Below are 10,259 nucleotides of genomic sequence, written 5' to 3' on the forward strand. Positions count from 1 at the left end.
ATAAACAGACTTCAGTGAGGTAGATGACTTCACTTCAGAACATCACATTCGATTTTATTTAAAGAGCAACTTCAGCTGAAGTATTAAACACGCAAGTGACACACATACAGGATCGCTTCCTTAGTCACGATCATGATGCTTGAAAGAGACTAAATCACAAATGTTATGCATGAAAGAGAAAATTCATAAACTAGCACTTTGATAACAGACTTTAAAAAGATACAATGTGAGAGAAAGTAGGGAAAAGGAAGACACTTTGGAAGATCTGAAGTTGCCGAAGAGGCTGTATTTAGGAAGCAGCTTGGAAATAGTTAAGAGGAGGATCAGGAAGTAGGAAACAACCACCAAATAAGTGATTAAATCTAAATTGGAAGAGAGACTTTTAACTAACCCCACAGATGAGACAACCATGAGAACAGAGGAGGAATAGTTTAATAATGAGGTAGAGCAAAAGAAGTAGACAAACTGGATAGTTCTTAACCAGGTTTGTTGACTGAGGTGATGATTTTGGACAAAGGTGTCAGTGATGGTACAAAAATCAAGGCACTAACTCAAGTCCAAGCACCAGCACTTTTCATAAAATATAAAAAGAGAAACTTGTAGATGTGAAGCAACAAACACCTCCAAGGTTTCAGAGAAAAGGTTCTGCTGAAAGGAAACACAAGGTGGTATAAATTGGGCAAACCAAGAGAATTAAGAATATGAGGTAAAGAAGAGCAAGAATTGAATTCAAAGTCATAGTACATAGGCCTGAGTGGAGATCTGACACCCTTTGGTCAAGCATGAAGGAAAGAGGAGAGGTCAAAACCAGTAGCCTTTGGCATGAATGGAAAAGGCAGAGATCAGTCATCCCAAACTGAAAGAAAAACAAACCAGTCAGAAAGCAGAGGGGGAAAAGCAACCCACAACCAAAACCATAACGAAGACAAGCATTCAGCTGCTACAAAAGCTGAGGAGAAGTCAGGAGCAGAAATAAGCCTCTTGTTCTAGCTTCACATTTCTAATAATTTGTGAGCGTTCTGGTTAGTTGGCAACCAGGAAAGGTTCAGAAACCCAGGACAACTGGGGGTGAATAAAAGAACAGTCTTCCTAAACCAGGATTAGAATGTCCTGAAGAGATAAAATACTGACAAGAGAAGGAGGTAGGGAGAACTGCAGACCACATGAAAACACAACCAAGAACAGCACTAAAAGGAGAGGAAACAAGAACCTTCAAGAGAAGAATCTTTTCAGTGCCCAGTCTCAGATCATAGCAGGAAGGGATGACACCAATAAAGTTATGTATAACAAGAAACTGTAGATATTCTTTCCTTACCCCCTCTGATGAAACTGATTTGCCAACAGTACGTTTTATTCTGAGGCACTTCTGTCCCAGGCTGAACTTGGGTTTGCAGCTCAGGGGCCCTTGTCATCTGAAACATTGCCATAAAAGTTTCAGGCTCCCCCAGAGGCATCCAGCTGCTTTGTGTGTCCAGAAACTCCTGCTAAACGATTTCTGTAATCCACCCAAACCCCAGACATACCCCTAATGACAAGCAAGCAGCATGTTGCATTTGCAGCAACAGAAATACATGTCACTGAGAGTACATGTCAACCAGTTTGAAGACTTACAACCTCTATATGCAACACAAGCCCTACTATAAAGCAATTTCCCAACTTCATCTTAAACACAAAGCGTAAGTCAGCTGAGATGAATATAGGAATAGCAGTATGAAATCTACTGTCCTTTAACAACTAAGGGAATAGACTAGATAATGTAACAGCTTCATTTACCCTCAAACTTCTACATGTAGCTCTCTTGGAAAGCAGTTATATGATAAGCTGACTTTGACTTTTATACTTCAAAACATTTGTAAGCGCACCTCCAAAGCTCAGTTTAAATGGAATTAGATGATACATCATTCACATGGATAGGAAAGACCCATGAAGATTTCTCCTCCGTAAGAGCTGCTGGAAACACAGCACCTCTAGTTTCAATAGAGGGAACTTGAAAGGCGCTTAGATACAGTACAGTTGTGCCCAGCACAAACACTTAAATCTGAGAAGAAAAATGACATCTTTGCAAACTTCACTATTACACCAAGTAGCAAATGGGTGAAATATGGAAGTACAATTTGCCATCTGCAACCACAATATTTACAGAGAAACTCCAAATATGGAGGCCTGTGGATCAGCTACATTAGCTGCTTGCTGGTGACACAGGGCTAAAGCACAGCATACAAAACCAGAAGCCCAAGCTTTGACATTGTAAAAACAAATTAATGTCCTTCCATTATTCAGAGAAAAAGAGTAGTTTTCAGTTGAGAGGCTTTCTATCATACAGGGCATTAGAGAGCTAACTGAAGAAGCAGCTAATAGCCACCAAGTAGCACATCACTCCACCTTTTCATACTTCCAAAATGACTGTCAGAACTGTCTGGAAAAGAGAACATCCATGTAACAGCAGCAGATAAACTATCAGTTTCATTAGCAACCTTCTTTTGAGATTACTCAGAACATGCAAACAAAAACCTTAAGCTCCTTAAATGTGGGCCACAATTAGCTCCTGTAGCCGAGTACACCAATATTCTCTTCCAGCCCTCTCTGTTTAGCTTCTTTTTAAGGAGCAGTAGGATCTGTGCCCATCTCACAGAAACAACTGCATTTCTGACCCCGTCAGCAACAGAAATCCCCAACAGAGATCTAAGGGGGCTGCTTTGGCATCAAGTTCAGGATGCTCCAGTTAGAATTATTTCCCCTATCTTGTTATGGCAATGGGAAACCAGTCACAGTACCATCATACTTAACGAGAATGCTAAATAGCGATGTGAGCTGCAGCGGCAATTCATGCTATCAAATAAATACACTGACAAAGGCTCAGCTAAGTCAATGTGCTAAATGGACAAGCAGGACATTCTCTCCTCGAATAAAGATCTGGTTTATGTGACGTGTGAACACCTGCTGATAATCCACTTTGGGCCGCCTTTTCCTCCGTGACTGGCTTCTTGTACGGGTACCACCAGCACTGGCACCCTCTGTGCGGGCAGTCCCGCTGCCCACATCAGCTTCACCTCTGGCAGCCAGATGTGAACTGTCACCTGGCATCTTCTTTTCTCCAGCTCTGCCCAAGCGTTTCTGCCTCTCACGCTCATCTTCTGCTCTCCCTCGTCCTGATCCAGCTTTCGACCCCAGCATCTGAGAGTCATTTGTCAGGGCTAGCTCCTCTGAGACAGTCTTTGAGTCAGCTCCCTTCTTTACTGAGGAATCCTGCAGCTTGAGTCTGTTAAACAGCTGTAAAAGAGCATTTGTGTATATGACCACATTCATAAAACAAGAGGTGCTTGTTCAGCATTACTATGTGGTATTTGCATCTACAATCCCAAATCAGAGCTCACAATACAATAATGAGTGAGGAATCTTTACCAGCAATAAAGACTATGTTTTCTTGCCAAAGTCCACCAGTGACATAAGGTGAATGCATCTGCTGCATGCACATGAGTGCCTTCATGTGAGCACCAAGGAATTTAATTTGGGAAGCAATACTGATGTGTTTGCATTTAACTTTGGTCCAGACCGACAGACAGTTACCAAGCTGCCCCATGATGGACCTTTTGTGTTCCCCAAAACAAACTAAATCATGCCATGCGGGTATTCTGGGACATGAGCAGGCCGCAAACAATAGAAAAATAATAAAAGCTAGAGCAACAGATCCAGAGCACTGTATGAGCTCATTAATCTAAGGATACATGTGCTGAAACTGGAAAAGAAACTGCTTTTACTCTGGCAGCAGGCAAACTTTTATGAAATACAGACAAATGAAGAAGATTCTCGGTTAGCCTGTCCCTTTCCCAGCAACAGGACAGAACACCAATCCCTGTGAGAGTGGATGAAGGAACAATGGCAACTTGATTATTTTTAACTAATCTTTAAAAGAGGAAGGGTGGGATCTATCAGAAAACAGATTGAAATGGCAGGAGTTTGAAAGTAAATTCCTCATAATGAAATCATTTAAGTGTTTTTATGACACTTCTCTGATGTTTGAAAGGCCCAGAGCTCTGCCATTCAATAGGCACAGCTCTGACACATCTTTTCTTCCCCTTCATTGTTCAGAATTTCATCTATCATCTCTTCAGTTCTCAACTTCATACACATCATTTTTGTAGCTGGATCCTAGAGAGTGTTTTGCTTCAGAGCAATGTCCCAAATCTTGGGCTTCATAGTACCTAGACCAGAAGTTCAACTGACCACAGAGATGTACTGTTTCATTAGGTGGAGACAAAAACTGTCACTCCATGAACATGGGTGTCGAAGTAATGCACTGCCAAACGTGCACAGGACAAATGTGAACCAGATCAATCATAGGTGCAGCAGAATGCACTGAACAAATCAAAACCCAGAGTGATCTTATAGAATGTCAGCATGTTGCACTACACAGTGGTAGCAACTGTGATCTGATATTAGCAACTCCAAAGTAGAACTTCTCTAACACTGAACTATGACCAAATTTCAAAAAGGTCAGAAAACTGCTTTGTTCTGATCTGAAAACCAGTTCAAGTCATTTTTGCAGTCATCTGTAATAAAAGGAGGTAAAGTACTGAAATATAAATACAGTCTTCCAATCAATGCTCCCCTTTTACTGCTTTGAAAAAGGAGACACTAAGAAGGCAAATGAGAGCTGGAGATGGCTACCTACCCTGGTTAGTGAGAGCTGAGGCTCTGCGTAGAACGCTTTGCCCATCACTGGTTTTCTGTATGTCTCATCTACATCTGTCAGGGCCTAGAAGACAGAAGAAACAGAAAGGTCAAGATTAAAAGAAAACATGAAGAAGCTCTGGACCAGCTTTGTGTCACAGCGCTATGGAATTACGTTCTAAGAGAAAAACCATCCCAGGAACAAGCTGTGCTTTGAAGCTGGTTTCTTAATCATCCAAGTTGTAGTGAGCTATAAAAGCAGCAGCAAAGCCTGGCATCTGTCCTGCACTACTTGCAAAATCTCTGTGAACCTGCAAAATCCACCCCCACTCCCCACTTCCAAACTTTTCACAGCTCCATGCTCACAAATATTTAATAGCTGTTTTTCCATCGCTGTCTTTAAAATCTTCATGAGGTGGAACACAAGGAAAAGCTTTTGTCGCTGACATCCCAATGACATGCTAGTGAAAGAAAACAAAGAAGTGGCTATGACTATAAGAAGATTGGGTTCTGCAGAGAAAGCTTCGGAAGCTTCTTATATTCCTCATATTCCACCTTCTTGAATTCTTATACAAAACCTTTGAAGATCTTGGGAACTCTTCAAAGCTCCTCTCTCACCTAAAACTTCTCTAAGATGGCTACTCTCAGATGCACCAATCCAACACCAGGCACCACTTTCACCTGTAACCCAGCCCTCGGTGCAAGAGCAAATTAGTTTTATGAACCACAATACCACATTAATCCTCTCACAGTGTAGTTTGCTCAAACCTATCACAAATTTCAAGTTTTCAATATACCAGTTATAAATCAAGGATACAATAACTAAATGAAAAGTAATTACCATATTCCAGAACTTGTCAAATGCAACCAAAAAACCTGTGCAGACTCCACGAAGTCCTTTGAAAGTGCGGATATGGACATTGATTCTTACACCATCTCGGACACAGCGATGAAGTTCCCCCAGTGGGCTGCCTTCATGGACTAAACCACAAAGAGAACAACACAGGTTTTCAACAAAATACATACATAAACATATGTATATACATATGTGTGTCTAAAAATATATGTAAGAATATACTATGTATATTCCTATAGACATAGAGTGGAAGTACAGCAGATCTTGGCACAACACTTGTCTTCACAGCAAAAGAAAAGAGAAGCCCTGGAGCACTGTAATGCACTGCAGTTGTCATTACTAGACCATCTTCTTTTAGACTCTTCTTACAGTGGGACAGCAAAGACTTCAGAAAATATGAAGGCTTCGCTTTACATAACTCGCAGCCAAAACAGCCTCATCTGAAAATCTTCCTGCTGCATTTCAGAAACATGCAAAGTAATGCTAACCTTAAGCAGAAGTGGTTCAGAGGGAAAAGAACATTCACAGAGGCAGAGTGAGTTATGAAGACAGTGCCTAGTTAAGGCTACCTCAGCTTAGGCACTTTACTCAATAAACTACTGTATCAGGTGTGTTCCTTTTCTTTACACGATTTCTGAAACAATGACTGACTCAAAGATCTTCAACTAACTAAACCGGATCTGTTTAAACTGATGAAAATGGATTGTTTCAGTTGAACTTCCAGCAGGCAGCAGAACACCCTTCAAAGATGCACAAGTCTTTGCAGCAAAGAAATGAAATTACTCTACGCAACAGTCATCGATGAAACCAGCTAACCCACAGAACACTAATCCCAGACTGGTTTGGGTTAGAAAGACCCTTTAAGCTCATCCAGTTGAAGCCCCTGCCATGGGCAGGGACACCTTCCATGTGTGCAGGTTGCTCCAAGCCCCATCCAGCCTGGCCTTGAACGCTGCCAGGGATAGGGTAGCCACAGCATCTCTACGCAACATGTGCCAGTGCTACCCTCAATAATTCCTCCTCCCCCGTATCCAATCTGAAACTCCACTCTTTCAGATTAAAGCCATTCCCCCTTGTCCTGTCACTACATGCCCTGTAAGAAGTCCCCATCCAGATTTCTTGTCAGCCCCTTTTCGGCACAATGGGATTCAGGAAAACATACAGCTTATCTGATAGGAACACGCCTTATCTGCACACTAGAAAATCTCTGCAAGTGTAAATTACCTGGAGGGGTAGATATTATTTACTTTACAACTTCCACCTACACCACAGCAAAGTCATTCCAGTGCTAAATTACAGCTACTCATTTGCTTGTGCAAACACAGCCCCAGGGTTGCTGTACAATTCCTTCTGAGAGCCAGGGGAAAACACTGGTCTAAAATCTCACATGGTTCTTCATATTAATAAAATATCTGAGTCAGGGATGATCTCTCGCCTTGTGCTTTAGGGACCACGCATTCAAGGCCTGATTTGCACGCTAGAAGATACATCCTGTGAGTGTAAAGCGTTGCCATATGACAGCTGATCTGCGGTGTTTGCCTGCATGGTAATTCTTAGCCACAGCAGGGAAAGCTAAAGCAGTTGCCTCTGAATTAACCTAACAACATTTATCTTTTGAGATCCACTGTTGTCTTGCCAGCCCTCTCCAGCTGGGTAGCTGGAGAAAACTGCTTTCACACAGAGCATAAGCTGCCTCAGTACCTCCCAGCTCTGCCTGTGGGGGCCTTTTCACAAGTCTCTCTGCTTCTTTCAGCCAAAGTGATGAGGAACTGATGTTCTGGATGTGCAGGAACCACAGGTGACACCATCGCATCATCAGATGGATGCTTTTAATCAGAAAACACTCTTTCTTTCTACCCAATTCTGACAATCTACAGCATCTTATCAGAGTCAGATTTTAAATTCCAATGCTCCCTTTATACAGGAAGTTTATCTACAACTTCTTGTGAAAATCCACATCCTGTCTATATTCCCAACTATGCCTTTGACTGTCAGCACCCCATTAGGCCTGGTGGAGAACACTGCGGCTCTATCAAACCTAGACAAGACACACTCTTCCACTTGCCCTTGCAGCTTCACCAGGGCAAACCTTCAACTTCACTTGATCAAAAGGGCAGAACACAGAATCCAAAAGCCTTTAAACAATCTGACATCCACTTCTGGCAAAACAATAAAACCAGCAATGAAAGGAATTCATTTCTGCTCTTCTGCAAGCAGCAAAGCCTGGGGTGACCAGGCTCTGCACATAGATAGAGTTGCCTGTGGCTGCTGATGCTGTTATGTACCAGGATCAATAGGTTTTCAATCCACAAGGAAGGATGTACCTGGTTGGTTTTGTACGCTAAACCCAATCCCTATTTGTGTACAGTAAGCACATGCTTAATACCAGGATTCTGAAGAATAGCTAATAAATTACTGCAAGCCAGAGGGTGAGTACCCCAGGAGGGAGAAAATAAAGATACAAACTCTGGTGAAGTTCAAGTCCCTGTCCTCAGGGCAAGGTTTTAAGAGGCAAGATTAAAAACAAAACCAAACCCAAGCAATAATAGCAAAGCAAATGAGAACAGCTGAAATAACCCAGAGCACTACCAAAGGCCTTTCTAACTGCTCTGCATTAACCACCTGCACATGAGTTCTCTGCCCCTTTGGTCAATGCAAAGTTAATTAGGAATAGCTTCTCCTGAACTGATCCAACACAGGCACTGCTCAAGCAGCTTCCTTCTCACTTTTGTGGCTGCATCTGAAATCATGTCTTGTGACAGGCAAAACGTTAGCTCCATTTTACACTTCTGACCCACTGAATTTAGGGAACACATCGTACCTTGTCACTGCTACCTGGGAGCACAAGGATGCAGCAAACCACCCATCAGTTACTTTCAGACGCAGCCACCACCTCAGAACCCAGGCTTCAAATGTGGGCCCATCTGCAGTGCAGACAGACCCCCTGCTTACAGGAGTTATTCTTAAAGCTCTCCAGACTGCTGAATAGCACTTTTCATGGCAGCTGTGCCAGTCTGCTTCAAAGTCCATGCTGCCCAGCCTTAGATGTGTGCATATTAAGTATGTGCTCTTAATGGAACCATGTAATTTATTTGCTAGACCACCATTAAAGTTAATTTTCACAGTTGGGTTGGGTTTGTTTTTTTTCTTTCCCCAATTCCATCACAGCATCCATTTAGGATGCTAAATCAGTATTTAAGGTCAGTTCATCTGGAAATCCTACACCAACAGAGCCTCTGCATTTGTGCAGAATGCTAAGTTGATGGGACATTAGCATCATGCAGTGCCTACAGCAGTGAATACATTATGCTTTGACGTCTAAGCAAGGACAAAGTTCTGCTTTGGGCACTGAGGACTGAACATTCTGGGCTTTGCCTTTATAGAACAACATCATTAAAGTGATGCTGGTGATTAGAAGAGATATTTTGATTCCAAAAAACACACAATGTGTTTAATTAAGTGCACTAAAGCTACATCTCATTTGATAGCAATGCCATCTGATGCTTGCGTTGGCACACGAATTGCACCCCTTCACGTGCAGGGGCTATCGTCCTGACTGCACCCACAGATTTACAGGAGAAACTTGTATCAGCATCACAGCTGCCTCCAGCCTCCCACCACTGTCCTACCATGATGGTATTAGAAATGCCAGCACTGTATTTATGCCCCTGAGACATACAGTTAGTAACTAAGATATATATAGCAGTGTGCTACAGACTCATGCCGAGGTTATTATGATTTAGTCACGAGCTGAACGGGCTCAAATCTGATTCCTGGTTTAAAAAGTGCACTTTCAAAAGCACAGCAGTATCGCATCCTTTTTTCCTTCAATCAAGAGGATCAACATAATCAACCACACAGCTGAGCAGCACGTCACCATAGCGAGTGCCATCTCTGAATAAGCACTCCTGTGAAGTTCACCGCTCCTCATACGCACACGGTTTCCCCGCTCTCTCACCTAACACACAAGCACCGTTTTCCACCCGGATTCCAGCCCTGCCCCTTCCCCACCACCCACATCCATTGTCCCCCAACCGCCGCCTCCTCCAGAACACAACCTCCCAACTCCCCAAACTCCATCCCAGCTCCACGCCTCCGGCCACACCCGGGCCCCGCCGCATCCCTCGACCCCACGGCTCAGCTCCTACAGCGTTCCCCCCTCAGCACCCGGCCCAGGCCCGCGCCTTCACGCCCTCCACCCCTGCCTGCAGCCGCCCCGCGCTCCCTTCCCCACCGCAGCACCCCTCCGTGTCCGCCCGCACTTACGGGGCATCCTGGTGAGGACGTTGCGCGGTGCCCGCCGGCGCCGGGCCGTGCCCCCGCCCTCGGCCGCCTCCTGCTCGTGGCCCGCGTTGACCATGAGGCTGCGGAGGCGCTGGATGCGCTCGGGGTCGGCGGCGGGCGGGCCCCGGCGGGCGGAGCGGGAAGCGGGCGGGCCGCGGCGAGAGGGAGCGGAGCGGCGGCCCCGCGGGCGGAGCAGGCCGCGCTGGAAGCTCTCGTACTCGGCGAGGTTGTTGAAGCAGGGCGCGGAGGGGAAGGGCAGCGGCGTGCTGGCCGAGTACAGCGCCAGCAGCGGGTCGAAGCGGCTGGAGCTCACGTCCAAGCGGCTGGGGCTGGGGCAGCGCTCGCTTCCGACCCGGCGGCGCGGATGCCGCGGCTCCGCGCCGCCCGCGGCACCCTCCTCCTCCTCCATGCCGGGCTGCGGGCAGGGGCCCGGGGCACCCCGCTGCCG

General features: G+C 44.9%; 1 protein-coding gene across 1 annotated transcript; it reads right to left on the bottom strand.

Moving 5' to 3' along the window:
- Window positions 1-1,091: 1,091 nt before the first annotated feature.
- Window positions 1,092-10,259, bottom strand: LSM11 (LSM11, U7 small nuclear RNA associated). The gene is made up of 4 exons (XM_057411990.1): window positions 9,794-10,259; window positions 5,513-5,652; window positions 4,673-4,756; window positions 1,092-3,270 (listed from the first exon to the last, which is right to left on the bottom strand). Exons 1-4 carry the CDS (start codon window positions 10,218-10,220, stop codon window positions 2,866-2,868), a joined length of 1,056 nt encoding a protein of 351 aa, XP_057267973.1. The 5' UTR covers window positions 10,221-10,259; the 3' UTR covers window positions 1,092-2,865.

This window comes from Pezoporus wallicus, unplaced genomic scaffold, assembly GCF_028554395.1.
Source record: "Pezoporus wallicus isolate ANWC-B61680 ecotype Strahan unplaced genomic scaffold, APGP_CSIRO_Pwel_v1 contig_6354, whole genome shotgun sequence".
Classification (NCBI taxonomy): Eukaryota; Metazoa; Chordata; class Aves; order Psittaciformes; family Psittacidae; genus Pezoporus; species Pezoporus wallicus.

Bases quoted from the DNA above. Each gene is read 5' to 3' on its own strand.
- LSM11 (XM_057411990.1), bottom strand. From the start codon at position 10,220: ATGGAGGAGGAGGAGGGTGCCGCGGGCGGCGCGGAGCCGCGGCATCCG. The intron at 5,653-9,793 runs GTAAGTGCGGGC...TTTGTGGTTTAG, and splicing joins CGTCCTCACCAGGATGCCCC to TCCATGAAGGCAGCCCACTG. The intron at 3,271-4,672 runs GTAGGTAGCCAT...GCTCTTTTACAG, and splicing joins CTCAGCTCTCACTAACCAGG to CTGTTTAACAGACTCAAGCT.